General features: G+C 39.2%; 1 protein-coding gene across 2 annotated transcripts in view; it reads left to right on the plus strand.

Annotated features, from left to right (window-relative positions):
* ythdc2 (YTH domain containing 2) overlaps positions 1–16,071 on the plus strand; it is a 35,022-nt gene extending 18,951 nt beyond the window's left edge. For both annotated transcript variants that reach the window (XM_086134923.1, XM_086134922.1), the window contains 13 exons: positions 982–1,087; positions 2,095–2,208; positions 2,297–2,569; positions 2,721–2,847; positions 2,988–3,193; positions 4,180–4,360; positions 5,484–5,581; positions 6,349–6,468; positions 9,611–9,750; positions 10,470–10,644; positions 12,969–13,175; positions 13,815–13,997; positions 15,481–16,071. In XM_086134923.1, coding sequence (XP_085991049.1) covers positions 982–1,087; positions 2,095–2,208; positions 2,297–2,569; positions 2,721–2,847; positions 2,988–3,193; positions 4,180–4,360; positions 5,484–5,581; positions 6,349–6,468; positions 9,611–9,750; positions 10,470–10,644; positions 12,969–13,175; positions 13,815–13,997; positions 15,481–15,531 — 1,981 coding nt within the window. In that variant the 3' untranslated portion in view covers positions 15,532–16,071. The remainder of the gene's footprint in view (positions 1–981; positions 1,088–2,094; positions 2,209–2,296; positions 2,570–2,720; positions 2,848–2,987; positions 3,194–4,179; positions 4,361–5,483; positions 5,582–6,348; positions 6,469–9,610; positions 9,751–10,469; positions 10,645–12,968; positions 13,176–13,814; positions 13,998–15,480) is intronic.
* Positions 16,072–16,703: the final 632 nt, after the last annotated feature.

The following is a 16,703-nucleotide window of genomic DNA, read 5'->3' on the forward strand; positions in this document are numbered from 1 at the left end:
TCACAAAGTGCATTTGCAATTAAACTCAAGACGGTAAGTTTTAGTGTTTGTTTCACATGTAAAGATGGGCCCAGTCATCTTAAACTTGTATACAGTGGTACCTCTACTTACGAAATTAATTGGTTCTGGAAAAAAATTCTTGGCTAGAAAAAGTAGAGACGCCTTTTCCATGTAAATGCCCTAATCCGTTCCAAGCCCCCCCCCCCAAAAAAATTCAGACATTTATGTTTTCTAAAGCATAAAAATGCATCAAAATATGTAACAAATACATGTTACAATGAGATTATTGCCCAATAAATGAGAGTTGTGCATAATGTAAAAAAAGAAAGAAGAGAGTAAAGAATAAAATTGGTGGTCATTTAACTTGTAACTGCGCCCTCATCGTTTTTTGCCCTCTTTAATTCATGTTCAAGTGGTTTTTGCCTGGCGTTTTGTAAATAACTGATCCAAGGACGTTTGCTTTTGTCGGCTTTTAACAATCCTTCAAAAATGTCCAAGGCAAACATCAGCATAGTGAGCGATCGCCCGACTGATGAACACTTTTTCTGGGTGATTCACATTTACGTAAAACTATCGGAAAGCCTCATGGTCCAAGGGGCAAATGACAAGGATGCTGCATTGACACATATATATCTTATTTATCCATCGACACACACAGACACATCCAGTAGAGGTCCCTCTTAGCCAATGGGATGCCAGGAAGATGTTAACAGCCAATGGGAGAGGAGCTATAAGTATGTTGCGTTCAGGAAACTCTGAGCTGCGAGTAGCAGCCCATACTTGTATTTTTACCTTTCGTATCTTCAAATTTATTTCGTAACAAGAGGCAATATTTTCCTGTTGATTTCGTAACTTGAAAATTTCATATCAAGAGACGTTTGTAAGCAGAGGTATCACTTTAGCTGTGCCCATTTACTCAGTGACAAAAAGTAAGTGTTTGACAATACGGAACAAGGAACTGAAAATCGAGTATGTCCACAGAGCGGGGCGCTGCCAACCAGGGATTTGCTTCCACCTCTTCAGTCAACTACGGTTCAACAATATGCAAGAGTATCAGGTTCCACAGCTGCTACGGATGCCTCTGCAGGTAGAACCCATTTTCAATTTTGATATGAAAAAGTAAGGTTTGTTGCTGTGACGACTGTATATGACTATTGTGCCCATGTCCAAACATGCTGGATACACAGAACCATAAACACCATAGATGAACTCAGGTCAAGTTCAAGCCGTCACGTTACTGTTGTCAGAATCAGAATACCGTAATAATTGAAGCAAATTGAGGGATTCTGGGATCTTTTCACCCATTTCTTTATAAAATATGCATTTTATATAGACCCCACCATAAAATGAAAAAATATTTATAAATTGAAAAAAATAATAGAAATTTTAAAAAAAGAATAAATACACATTTCATGATTTAAATGAAATTCCGATATATTGTACCTTTCTCTGATATAGTGTATATAACAGGTGCGAAACTCAAGGCTTGCGGGCCAGATTTGGCTCGCCACATCATTTTATGTGGCCCGCGAAAGCAAGTCATGTGCCTCAACTTTCTTGATCCTTGCTAAAATCTGGACCGAAATGTCAAATTGTAATGAATAATGTTGGGATTTTGCGATAATTTTGTTCCCCTGTTTACACTCACTTGAACAATACTTTAACAAACAAAATAGTTGACTTATTTCAAAACTAGTAATTTATCAGTTTTTGTGTCCAAGTAATTATACGATGTGATGTTTAAACATTTACAGTATTCGGGTTCACTGTCGTAACGGCCCTCCAAGGGAGGATGTAACTTCCAAATGGCCCACGACAAAAAATGCGTTTGACACCACTAATGTATATCATTATATTGCACAACTGTAATTCTCAGGGAAGAACATGAGTATGTTTTGTCTGAAATAACATAATATAAACTTATAATTAGCAATTGCATATAGATACAGTACATTTAAAATCCCATTTTACAGTGGAACATGAAGAACATCAAACAATTGTCTGCGACCTGGATGGAACCTAAATGATAAAATTCCTTCACAAGGCATTCATTTTTAATTTTCATCTGTCATGTTTTGTGTGTGTGTGTGTTAGGAATTATGTCTGCAGACCAAATTGCTGACTCCCTCTCCAGTATCAGAGTTCTTGTCCAAAGCTCCGCAACCTCCTACCGCGCACGCTGTAAAAAGTGCCGTGCAGATGCTTAAGGTCAGGAATATTAACTGATGATGATTGCTTCGCAATGCACCACACCCACTCATCTTCTGTATTGTTTCAACCTCGTCTTTTTCATCAGACAATCGATGCATTGAACCAGAATGAAGACCTGACTGATCTTGGCTTCCATCTGGCCGATCTACCTGTTGAGCCCCATCTGGGAAAGATGGTGCTATGTGCTGTGGTGCTGAGGTGTCTCGACCCCATTTTGACAATTGCCTGTACACTTGGTTATCGGGACCCCTTTGTTCTTCCTGTCCAGAGCTCTCAGAAGAGAGCTGCTCTTCAGTGTCGTAAACATTATTCTTCCAACACCTTCAGTGACCACATGACCATGCTGAGAATTTTCCAGGTACATTCAATTGTCTATTGAGCACCCAATTCAACACGTACTCACATTTTTATCAATGCGCACAGAACACTTAATGTATAATTTTTGCTAAACCTCTAAAATACATGTACGTATATGCTGTACTGACATGACATTGCTTTTGGTTTGTCAGGCATGGCAGAAGGCTCGCAATGATGGCTTGGAGAGGTCCTTCTGCGAAAAGAACTTTTTGTCCAATGCCACCATGGACATGATTCTTGGCATGCGAACACAGCTGCTGAGACAGCTTCGTGCAACTGGTCCGTTCTAATTTACACTAAAATCTTCAAAGGCCCCCAGTATTTGTTTCTATGCATTTCTTTGAATTGGCATCCTGAAATATTTGAATCTATTGAAGTGGAATGAATTCTCCTGACATTATTCCCATTTTTTCCTCAAGGCTTTGTGAGGGCCCATGGAGAAAATGATATACGTGATGTGAACATCAACTCAGAAAACTGGGCAGTGGTGAAGGCGGCCCTGGTGGCTGGCATGTACCCAAATCTGCTTCATATTAACCCTGAGACAAACCTGCCCTCTAGTAATAAGGAGAAGAAAGTCAATTTTCACCCTACGTCCACATTGAATCAATCCCAGAACAAGGAGGTATGTAGATGAAGTTACTGTATTCTTTTGGAACAAAATAAGTCTTTCGGTGAGTATGGATGCAAAATACAAACATTGTTGATACGGCAACCTGTCAAATGGTTCAATAATGTGGCCTAGTCTGAAACAGGGCCAGATCCCATTTGGACATGTGCGAAAAACAGTGTGGGCAGTGAATCTGCAAATTTGTTTTGAGTAAAAGTTGACTTTATATTTGACTTTAATTTCATCTCACCTGGAACATGAAGGATAAAGTGGACATTTGTGGCGAGAGTACTAGTCCTTCCATGCAACGGGTTCATTTGTTACCTGCGGCAATGACGTGACATCATTTTTAGTACAAACTACATGAAATCAGGAGCGTCGCCTCATATCTCCCAAATATTTTTCCCTCCACCCACCTCACTACTCTGTCAATCTGAGATAAAATGAGCCCCTACGCATGGGACCATACACTTTTTTGTTTTGCACATAACAGTACTTGACATGCTTTGTGTGCTTCCGTGTTAAATCATGGACGGGTTCTGTTCACATTAGGAGTGGCAATTTGTTTTTGTAGTGTGAGTGAGTACATAAAAAGATCGGATTTCACAAAAATTCCAAATTGGACATCATGCACTATAATGTGAATGTAGCCTAATGGTTGAAGCTTTGTAGGTCGATTTTTTTTCCCATTCTTGTTTGCTTTCCAACTGAATTTGCTCAACAGTTCGAGGGACTCTGTCGTATTTTGGAGCGTGTTGCAGGCATCAAATTCAAAATGACAATATATGGAAGAAAAAAAATAAAAGAACGAAACTGACATTCATGAGTTTTAACATCAAATATCTTCAGTATTCAGTTGAATATAGGTTGAAAAACATTTGCAAATCATTGTATGCTGTTTTTATTTACATTTTACACAACATCCAAAGTTCATAGGAATGGGGTTTTGTAGTACTGTAAATCAAATGCCTTTTTTTTTTTGTTTGTTTAATTCTCTCCAGGGTAGTTCAACTCAACCACAGGGCCTTCCCACAGACTGGCTGATCTATGATGAGATGAGCAGAGGCCACAGGATTGCCAGTGTTCGCTGTTGTACTTTGGTGACAGCCATCACTGTAGCCATATTTGCAGGCGGTTCCAGACATCTTTGCTCTGCCCTGCATGAAGCTACTGTTCAGAAAGGTACTCTTAAAAGCACAAATCCACCTGCTGTTTTTGTAGCTACGTTATCTGCATCATTCACTTAATTGTAGTTTGCCAAATGACTTGCAAAGCAAAATGGAGTGCAACAAATGACAAAATGTTCTGTTATCAAGCAAGCAGCATCATTAAGTGCTATAATGGTTTCAGTTTCAGCCAGATCTCATCATATCGCCATTTTGAAAAGGAAAGATGGATTTCTAACTGAATTCACCTTTTTACTGCCATATTTGAACCAGTCACAAATAATTCAAACATAGGATCCAACCAATTATTTTTATGTTCAGTCACATAATTTCTTAATCAAGAAGCCATACTTTGTTTTTTAATCTTAGATTTTAGCATTACAAATATTTTGAGGAATGAGCTCTACATTTTCCTTGACACAGAGAACAAGATTTCGTAAATTATCAGGAATGTAAATTTACAGCGACAACGACATTTGGTGGTGGTCTAAAAAAGAAATGCAACAGCTATTAGCCAGATAGGGACATTTTGTGACATTTCTAATTCATTTGGGTGAGACAATCCGTCTGATTGGACATCATCTGCAAGAAGTTATTCTTGCTGAAGTTCTGACTTGTTTTTTCTCATTGTTATTTGATATTAAAAAAAATGTATCGATACAGTGCTGTGAAATAGTATTTGCCCCCTTCCTGATTTCTGTGTTCTTTGCATATTTATCACATACAAAGGTCTCATTTCATCAAACCACTTTTAATATCACACAGACTGACTACCCAAAGAAATACAATAAACACACACAAAAAAATCCCAAACTACCTGTCCCTATGTGAAAAAGTCATTGTTAAAGCCTATGTTAAATCACAAAGTAACTGACTAATGACAGTTTTGCGAAAGGTGAATTCACTTTCACAGGCAACACCCAGGCATCACATTTGTTGAATCAAGAAATCACATAAATAGAATCTATCAGACAAAGTGAAGTAGGCTACAATGTATCTGTGGTGGTCATGTGAACACTTTTGTTAGAGCTCGACAAGTTTGTGCTGTTCTCCTTTTATTCCGTTGGCCAAAGTTGGTTTATTTTGTTGGAGTTGATTCAAAATATGCTGCCTCTTTACCATTATGTTCTGTCCTTCAGACAGTCCAGTGGATGACATGAGTGACAGTGAGACAGAGGACGCTGACGCCGCCGAGTTGAGAATTGATGAGTGGCTCATCTTCCATACAAACAGTGAGGTATGGAGAAATTGACGTTAACTATCTTTCAATATATGCTATAAGAGTGTACAAACTAATTACCGGTCATCTACAACTAAGTTAACAACTGTTAGACTGAATTCTAGAGACAAATAATCAATAAATTTATCAAAGGACAAATGCTATTCACGCTCCATAACAACACAGATTTTTTTTGTGTAATTTTTTTTGTATATTCAAATTGTTTGAAATGATAAATAAATAATAAGTGATAGCATTCGTAGCCGTTGCCATGAAGCTCAAAAATTAAGCTAGGGCATGTCTGATTTCTGCTGATCACGGCCCATCTTAACTGAGCGAGACAGGAACTATCCAGATGAAATGTAAGCATCTGTGGAAATGTCACAGAGCATTCAGACAAAGCATCTGCCGATAGAACTGGGATAAACCCATGAGGAGCATCAAGACTGAGTAACTCAGTCAAAGGCTATAGCATAGTTAGTTTGTTGTGCCTGCTCTCAGGTTTGATGGTATAGTTGCATTTCAACCAAAATTAATTAATCGTAGTCTGAAAGTAAATTGCAATGAACAACCAGTGTTTTTTCCGAGTTATTGTCCATTATAAATTGAAGATTGATCAGTAGTTTACTTGGAACAAGTAATTTAATCTATCAAATTTACTCAAGCAAAAAAACAAAAACAAAAAATCTTGCATTATTTTTAGTACTGTGCTTGTTTCAAATAGGCAATCTTAGTTTTTGTATCCAGTACTTACAGGTCTTATTATGACTGGAATATCTTGTCAGTCAGCAGAAATGGTGTTTGACCTGAGAAACAAGTGGAATAATCTGTTCATCAGGAGAATCTGTTGCCCATCAAAACCCTGGTTGAAAGATGATGAGATGACCATTCAAACCCTCACTTCGGTAAGTCACAATTTTTCAGTTTTCAGAAAAACTTCTGTTGAATTTTTGTATACTTAAGTATTGCACCCTTGCAACACTAGCCAAGAGTGTCCAATTTCACGAGCTAGTTGACTGGACCACCCCAACCTGAGTCGCCACGCACATATGCCTTCTATATTTAACATTAGTGTACAACTGCACTGCAAAACCTAAACTTTTTCACCTGCTGTCTTGCTGCAAAATTGGACACAGCTCTCGATGTAGCCCCATGACACTGCAAACAACATATGCAACCGCCAATTATTGTTAAATGAATTCCTCTGTCCATAATAACTGAGCCAAATGATATTTGCTCGTTGAAAGATTTATGCAGTTCTTGTTTTTGATCTCATTAGATTCAACTTTTTTTTTTTTTTTTTTGGTCAAAACATTTGCCATCTATTTATTGCTATACAGTCTTCCACTGCCCTAGTCATGGTTCGCCGCTCTGGATTTCATGTACCGTATTTTCCGCACTATTGGGCGCACCAAAAAGTCTTCAATTTTCGCTCACCGAGCGCCTTAAAATCCGGTGCGTCTTTTGTATGATCATTACGGTAATACGTCGACTCCAAGATGGCTCCTTCCTGGAGACATGCTTCCAATGTTATAACTTGCTGTTGGTTCAGTGAACTGTGTCGCTGCTTTATTAAATAAGTATGTGTTGCAGCTCCGAAAAGAGAGCTGTGGTGTTAATTTTTTAAAACAGTCTCAACAAATACAGGTACGTCTTTGTCTATCTCCGTGCTTTCTTCCGTTCGACTTGAGAGGCGTTCAAGACTGCCACCGAAAAATGTAAACTAACGATTACTTCAATGAAACTACAAAAATTGAAAATAATACATCAAAACTGAAAAGCAAGCGAGGATATAACAAAATAAATTCTATTGCCCCCCCTCCTACAGAATTTATATTGTGATTTCATCATTTGTGAATACACAACAAAGGAATAAATAACTACGACTGACATCTTGTGTTATTTTGACTTCAAGATGGCGCCGCAAGAGTGGCTGCCTTTCCAGCAGCTGCTATTTATTTTGTTCTTCTACTTCTTCATCTCATAACTTTGCTGCTGTGAAGTGGGAATTTCTCCATTGTGAGACTATTAAAGGTTTTCTTATTTCATCTTATCTGATTGTACTCTTGGAGCTACGATAAAGGAAATGCAAATGGGTCTTTCGGAGTCATGAACGCCTCTCGAGTTGACCGGAAGAAAACAAGGGAAGGAGACGGACAAAGACACAAAAAATGAGAGCCGTGGTTGTGGTTTTATTATTTTTTTAAACGCAGACTTTATGAATGGTTTTCACAGTCTCAGCAAGTACAGGTGCTGTACGTCTTTGTCCGTCTCCGTGCTTTCTTCCGTTCCACTCGAGAGGCGTTCACGGCCGCCTACGAAAAACGCAAATTAATTCTTACTTCAATGAAACCACGAAGAAAATCAAGCGAGGAAATCACAAAATAAATTCTGTAGGGGGGATATGGAATTTATTTTGTGATTTACTGGCTTGATTTTCTGTTTTGATGCATTATTTTCAATTTTCGTAGTTTCATTTAAGTACAGCAATAGTTAATTTACATTTTTCAGTGGCCGTCATGAACGCCTCTCAAGTTGAACGGACGCCTCTCGAGTTGAATGGAAAGAGCTTCCTCGTGGACGTATTGTAGATTGCGCCTTTTAGTGCGAAGCGTCTAATGTATGAAATTTTTTTACAAAATAGTCATTCATTGAAGGTGCGCCTCATAATCCAGTGCGTCTTTTCGTGCGGAAAATACGGTATTTGAAAATTCAACGATTGGCAGATTTTAATGGTGAACCCATCCTCTGTCAATCATTGTTTCTGAGCTCTTTCTGAAACACCCAAGATGTCCCAAGATGGCGCCTAAACCCTACCCTAAAGCCCTGTATGCACATAAGAAAAGTCAGCTACATTCACATTGCAGGGAGTGATGACCGATTCAGATTTTTTATAAAGTGTTTGGATGTAGTCGTTCACATTACCAAACAAGTGCGACTTTTGATGTGAATGGAATGCATCCGTGAAGTGACAGGCATTTGCACAAAAGACAATGTCGAGTGACACGCATGTACACAAAACATGACCTCAGGTGGCGCAGTTTTTACGGAAGTAAATATGGCGCTGTCTATTCGGGCTCACCTCATTTCTCTCTTTGTACCTTCCAAGGTCCTCACTCCTGTGTTTACATGCTTGCACCTTGCAACAGAGATCCAATCGAGAAGATTAGGACATTGACAGAGTAGTGAGGTGGGGGAGGGAGAAATATTTCGGGGGAAATGAGACAACGCTCCCCGATGTCCTCATTTCATGGAGACCTCAAGATGACATCATGTCATTGACTCGCATAATAAATGAACTGTCTGAGTTATTACTATCCACATAAAAGTCCACTTTATTTTTTGTTTCAAGTGTCAAATTAAATCTAAAATTAACACCATTACTCGTCGCTTTACGGATACAAGGACGATCGTGAGCAATCTATCCAAAGCACACTCCTCCGCCAGTGCTCCGCCCATATTTGGCTTTTCATGACGTATCTGTTGGATGACGTGACCTGAGGGCCCATATTGCAGACGCCTCTGATACCTATTTGATAAATGCCTACATATGAAAGACACCCAGGTTAGATTCCGAAAAAAAAATTAATTGTATGGTTCACATTGGAAAAAAAATCGAAAATGACCTTCAGTGTAAGCGAATAGCCTACAAGTTTCACCCCTCATCTGAGCAGGTTCATGCATAAGGCTAAGTAGAACAGCAGTATCCTGAGTGATGGTGTGGAAAACCAATTTATGTTTGAAGTTAAAAGCATGTTACCAACCGCAAAAGGTATTATTAATCAGTGTATTCCCCACTACACTTCAAATTGCTTCTCTGGGTATGGGGGATCTGATCTTCGTGGTGTGTGACCAGGTTTGAAAAAGGACCGAAAGGTTATGTTGTTTGAAAATCCTTCAGAGTTTCTCAGATAGACCTGAGAGGTATGAAATGAAAATATTGGTGCTATTGAGGTATGAAAAATATGCATAGTATGTCTCCTTGAATACTTCACAAAGTTGACACACAGATACACTTTCCTAACATATTCACATTTCGTCCTGTAGGTGCTTACAACAGAAGAGCATGGAGCAGGCTTGACTCAGCCCTCAGGGATAGGCCAGCGTCCCTGCCCTTTCATGTCAGAAAGGTTCATCCAGAGCTCGAAAGGCAACCCAAAGCTTACCTGCGACACCACTGATGACGGGTAACAAGATACCATCTGCATTTCAGTACATTTAATAGCCCTGTTTGAGAAAGTTGAACAGGAGTCCCTGTCCTGCATCCAAAGATTTTCCTACACGCTATTTTTTTATTCATGTAAGTTATCAACCTTTCACTTCTTGTGGTAGGTATTGTTTAAATCAGGGGTTCCCAACCTTTTTAGACGCAAGATCTACTTATTAAGAAGCCAACTTTCCACGATCGACCAGTTCTGTGTCAACATTGTAAACCCACACACCTTTTCCAGCCTTAAGTAGCATCTGTTTACTTCCTGTCATGCAAGTCACATGCTATATCTAGGTCAACGATGACCTACATTAAAAAAAAAAAAAAAATTGTGGATGTGAGACTGATAGGGTACGCAGGCTGTTGTGCACACCAACTCAAAATATATAATGTGCCCCCCCCCCCCCCCCAAGGAAAAAACATTTTTTTTCTTCCCCCACATCCTTTGCAATCTTCGACCGGTTGGGCACTCCTAGTTGAAATAATTTCCTGAAATGTTGAGGCCCTACAAAAAGCACATTTTTTCCAGTCACACTAGTTTGTAACACTGTGCATGTATTTAATACGTGTTCAAGAATTCTTGAAATATTGTTGCATTCATAGCTTTAAATATCTGCTTGACCTAGGCATTTGCTGAGTAATATCATTTTAACACTGTAACCCCCCCTTCCCCAACCCTCGCTCCCTCATATTTAGATGCTCCAGGGTGCCAGGAGTCTCAGGCCAATGTCAGAAGAAACCATATAGCAGTGATAAGCCTTCACTGAGCAAAAAACATCTTGTGGAGCAACGTCTCTCCTCCAGGAATTTCGCCTCTTTTGTCAACTTGGACAGTCAGTTTGACAGTGCATTCCCTTCGTCCTCAGAAAAGGTATTCCCAAATTTAAATATCTGATCCGTACATCCATTGCCCAATTTACAGAAATAAAGCTGAATATATTTTTGTTCATTGTAAAAGTCCCTTGTTCTATATTTCAGAAGCTCAAAATAGCTCTTATCCATTTCTCTTCGTGGACTGTTTCACATTACAAATTCCCAAGAGTAAAAAATTGTTTGACAGTAGCAAGGAGAAAAAACTTGAGTAAATCAGACTTGAACCACTTAGATGAAATGGGAAGAATTCTCAGCTGTCGCCTGAAAACTATCCACACAAGAAATTAAGCCTGCACCGTGAAACTGTTTGCCAAAGTAATGTACGTATATTTCTGCGAATGGGGTGCTAGAGGGAAGCAAGTACAGTACCGGAGTATTTGTTTAACTTGTATAACAACGGAGAAAAAAATCTTCAGAAGTTGGTTCATTTAGTCTTCTAGGGGTTGTGTTTGAATGTCATGATCCTTTTCTTAGGTTGTGGTTTGTGATTGTATAAAAAAAAAGGACCTGTAAAAATTGTTTTATATGTATGTATATAGGGCGGCCCGGTAGTCCAGTGGTTAGCACGTCGACTTCACAGTGTAGAGGTACCGGGTTCAATTCCAGCTCCGGCCTCCCTGTGTGGAGTTTGCATGTTCTCCCCGGGCCTGCGTGGGTTTTCTCCGGGTACTCCGGTTTCCTCCCACGTTCCAAAAACATGCATGGCAGGCTGATTGAACACGCTAAATTGTCCCTAGGTGTGAGTGTGAGTGCGCATGGTTGTTTGTCTATGTGTGCCCTGCGATTGGCTGGCAACCAGTTCAGGGTGTCCCCCGCCTACTGCCCGAAGCTCGGGGGCCACGCCCAAGACGGCTGGGATAGACCTGAGTGAGGATTAAGCGGTTCGGAAAATGAATGAATGTATGTGTGTATATATATATATTTATATATATATATATCAGACTTTAAATAGCTAATGTTGCTAATAGTCAGATGGGCCAGCATCCATCAGTTTTCTGATCGACTTATCCTCACACGGGTCGCGAGGCGTGCTGGAGCCTATCCCAGCTGGCTTCGGACAGTAGGCGGGGACACCCTGAACCGGTTGTCAGCCAATCGCAGGGCACACAGAGACGAGCAACCATCCGCACTCACACTCACACCTGGGGACAATTTAGAGCGTTCCATTAACCTGCCACGCATGTTTTTGGAATGTGGGAGGAAACCGCAGTACACGGAGAAAACCCATACAGGCACAGGGAGAACATGCAAACTCCACACAGGAAGGCCAGAGCCGGAATCGAACACTGCACCTCCGCACTGTGAGGCCGACGTGCTAACCAGTAGACCACCAGTGAGGTTGCCTATTCATAATAATAATGAATACAGTATACCTGGTTCCAGTTGGGGCAATTCTGGGTGAACTCTCTTAGGAGGAGTTTGTCAAAATATGATTAATGGAATTCACATAAAGTAGCAGGAATGGATTTTTCTGCATCTTGTTCATTGTTCATCGATGTGCTGTTTTTGGTCTCACATTTAAGAGTGTGCTACTGAATGTGCTCTGTGTGGGGTCATATTTGGACCCCTAAAATATGTATCTTTTAATCACATGCTTCTAAAAATGTATGCCTTTTTATGAATATATATCGGCCTCCAAGAAGGCAACTCATTTGTTTTAAGGTTTATCGTAATCACATTTCCTTTTTATCAGCCCAAACATGGCAGAGAAAGCAGCATGCCAGCACTAATTATTAACGTTAACGGTAGAAATTCAAATGCTTTTTACAGCTCAAGTTAATTGACGTCTAGAAGTGCAGCCAGGCTAAGCAGAACTGCTCGCAGCTGCTGATGCGAAAAAATAATATCACAACATCGCAATGTAACTTGCATTTGGCGCTAAGTCTTTGCAGCAGAGGTCGTATGGCAAAATTATACATTACTTGATTCGAATAAAATGATTAAAAACAATCACATTCCAAATCTTAATATTTGGAGACATGGCAATTAGTAGTTTTTTTATTCTATATACGGTATATATTTTTTTTACTAATAGTTCAACCCTATTTCATATACTGCAGTTTTTTTTGGGGGGGGGGGGGATTTGTCAGACAGGGGAGTTCCTGGTTTATGGTTGACCCAATAACTGTAAGGTGCTCACTTGTTTTGTGGCTCATGATTTGGGCGAAAGCTAGTCCAAACTCGCCATTTTCACCAAACATCTCTAGTTTGATGTGCCCAAAGTACATTGTTCTTGGAAGTTTTGTTTATATGTAACTTGGTAAACCATTGTGACATTATATTCATATTTACTGCTTCTTAATTGATTGAATATTTTCCCAGCACTGCACAAAACAGTTGTTATCACCACTGGACTTTTCATCAGTCCGGTACTTCATCATGAAAAGCAGCAACCTGAGGAACATAGAAATTTCTCAGCAGAAAGGCATCTGGTCCACTACCCCAGGTAATGAGACTAAACTGACCAAGGCACTGCAGGAGAATGAAGTCATCCTCATCTTTTCTGTTCAAGGCTCTGGGCACTTCCAGGTATGTAGAATTTTAGCTTTTAAAGTAGCATAACTTCCCTATAATGTCTTAGGGATCGATTCAAGATACTTTCCTGCTGTATACAGAACCAGCTTGTTGCACACCACACAGGCAGGCATAGACGGAGTGAGTCAGTTGCAAATTGTGACTGCGCATTTGAAACTGTGTTTCCTGCTCTACAATTGTATCCCACCGAGGGATGCTATGCATTCACAGTTGTCCGTCTGACATACCAAATGTTTTTTTTTTTGTTGGTTGTGTAACACAGATTGCATTAATGTCTGTCTGTAAAGGCAAGTTACTTTTTTTTTTTGCACAATTCATATAAAAGGATGAATGGGTGTCTTCCCCCCCCAGCTGTAAGGGGAAGTCAAGTCCAAAATTTTCTTCATCTAAAACAGGCTGGGTAAGGGCTCTTAATGAGGCCTTATCCGGACTTGAGCACCCTTTCCATCAACCATACAATTTACCAATTTTTCTTTTGGTAGAATGAGTGCATAAAAGTGAGGGCTTATTACATTTTATAGAATCATAGATAATTAGAAGATGCCGCATGAGACACATTGTGGTCATAGACGACAATGCATTTCTGGCTTTATTTTGAGACTTTGCACATTATAATTGGTTTTACTTTTCCAGGGATATGCTCGCATGTCTTCAACTATCACTTACACTAATTGCCAAGACTGGGGGTTCGGGCGATTAGGAGGAGTCTTTAGTGTGGAGTGGATCTGCAAAGAGAATTTACCTTTCCAGTGCACCCAGCATATTCTCAACCCATTGAACGACAACAAGAAAGTCCAAATCAGCAGGGACGGACAGGTGAGTTTTTCATTTCATGTTTGATAAAGAAAACCTCATGTGATGACTGTAGTTGTACATGCAGTCTCGAACTATGTGTTATGCTGTAACAAATGGATAGATAAATGGATGGCATTCATATTTTAACATTCTACATGTCATTCCGATATAAAGACAATTTAACCCAAGACTTAGTTCTTTCTTGCAATCACAGATTACCTTTAACTGGAAAAATTAGTTGTTGGTCTGGGGGATTAAAGACATGCTTGCATGCGTTTCATTTTTTGTTTCGTTTGTTTGTTTTTTTTGGGGGGGGGGGTGGTATTTACAGGACACATGCCTTGCCCACACACGGCCAGTTTGAAAGCAGAAGAGAAAAGAGGAGCCGCTTTTCATTATTTTGAAGATACTCACTGGATGGCTGATAACATTTCCAAAGATGAGCGACAGCTCACCTTATGGCAAAGCTATAGCTTATACCCGCCACACCACTAACGTAACTCAATTGTTGTTGTCCCGTCACAAATCACCTGCAGTACAGGTTCACCATTTAAACACCACATTAACAATAAAAAGGGCTAAACTTATTGGGATACAAAGGTTATGGTTTTTTTTTTTTTTTTTTTTTGGAGGGGGGTTGTTTGTTTTTTGCAGTTTACATCAGGCCAGTGCGATAGTCAAGTCAAGAATTATTTTACTAAGTACAGTTTCTTCTACAGGTAACTAGAAACTAGATCAGAATAGATGTTAAAAGTAACCCCCCTAAACCGTAGATAAATTATACCTTGATATTGGCTCTTTTAATTGTGCTTGATTTTTTTTGTTGTTGTTGTCTCAAAATGCATCAAATTGATGCATTCAAATATGAAATATTCTAAATTTTCTACCATGTCCTTACCTCTCACCGTTTTCACCCCTGACCTCTTTTCATGCCTGGCATGCACAAGATTTGGCTTTTTAATTCAAATTCTGAGCCCCTTATTATTATTATTATTGACACTCACTGTTCACTTTAATGCCTCAATTCTACTGTTTTCTGCATTAATACATTGTGTTTGAAAATCTCTCTCCATTTTGATATCTATGACAATATCATTTAACAAGAATATTTGGATTGGATACAACTTTGTCAAATGTGCTTGCTGTATGTGTAACATACAGCACAGATGAAATTTCTTCCCTCTCAAGACAACATAAAACAAGATCAGTGTGTGCTGCACTGCAACATTTTGGTTAATTGACCGCTAGTCAATTTAAGCGTAAAATGTTTTCAGTCAAACTATTATTATTATTTATTTATTTATTTTTGCTTTGATCGCTGTATTCTACCAGTTAACCTTAATGACATGCATTACAGTATAAAAAAAAGTTGTTTTTGGAATTCGAGTAGACCACCCGGAACTGAGGTGGGTAGAACCAAGAACAACCAAGTCCAGTGCATCCTGAAATTATTCACATAATACTTTAATGTTGTTGTTCCCCCCCCCCCCCTCCCCTTTTGAAGGAATTAGATGCCCAGGCAGGCAGACTGCTGCTGTCTCTTTGGGTAAAGTAATTTGGTGTTCACACTTCACTTCATCATCATCATTGGGATATCCTTCTGCATTATTTCTACCACTGTTTCTATCCGTTTGTCAAGTTCCAATCCACTGAGGGATCCAACTGCATCTGTTAAGAATCTCTTCCCGACAAATGTTATGTATACTTGAAGTAATTGGTATGAATTGCACTAAGTGAACTGTAGTTTAAGAGAACAGAACAGTGGTTTGGTGATGGTTTTGAAATGTTCACATGTTTTTCTTGTTTGTTTCTTCAATGTTGAAAGTTGCCTCTTCCAGGCTACCATTGTTTATATTCCATGTATGCCAAATGTACCAATTCTTTGCAATGGCATGTTCATCAAATACAGGAAATTGAAATGCTGCTGTTTTAGACATTTCTATTTTATCGTACTATTTTTGGATTTCTACTCTGCCTTTGTAATTGTTTATTACCGGTAATATTCTGTTGAGATTGGAATCCAAAGAATGTTTGTCCATTCATTGTTTATTTACAATATTATTCAATAAATAAACTGTTGGTTGGTTCTTATTCACACTCTTGCTAATCCTGTGAAGAAATGAATGTTTAAATACAATATTTATAAGATTGCAATACATAACTGTAGCACGGTGCTCAGTGATGGTGGCCGCACATCTGCCTTACAGTCCTGAGGTTCAAATCTCAATTTTGGCCTTCCTCTATCGAGTTTGCTTGTTCTTTCTGTTCTTGTATGGGTTTTCTTAGTGTACTCTGGTTCTTCCCACATTCCAAAAAACGCCCATGTTAGGCTAATTGAAGACTCTAAATTCACCATAGTAGTGAATGAGTTGTTTCTCTTTGTGCCCTGTAACTGATGACCAGTACAGGTTGTTTGTACCTGGCTAGAGTCATTTTTGATAGGCTCCTAATATGACAAGCAGTGCAGAAAATAAAATTTGTTTTTAGTTATTATCAGTGGGGGGGGGGGTTGTTGTTGTTGTTTTTTTTTTTTTTTACACCAACATGAACATTTCATTTCACTCTCACATGAGCTGGTTAAGGGAGCGGGGATGTCAAATTAGTATGGCCTCATTAGTAATGTTTTCCTCATAGTTTGCTTGAGTTACGGTGGATTTCTTGGTCTGGATTATCTTTTCTAAAAGTCTAATATTTTTAAATAATGAGCAGTATGAGGCAGCAATAACT

Source organism: Hippocampus guttulatus, chromosome 17 (genome assembly GCF_054856545.1).
Source record: "Hippocampus guttulatus isolate MCC_2025c chromosome 17, RoL_Hgut_1.0, whole genome shotgun sequence".
In the NCBI taxonomy this organism is placed as follows: domain Eukaryota; kingdom Metazoa; phylum Chordata; class Actinopteri; order Syngnathiformes; family Syngnathidae; genus Hippocampus; species Hippocampus guttulatus.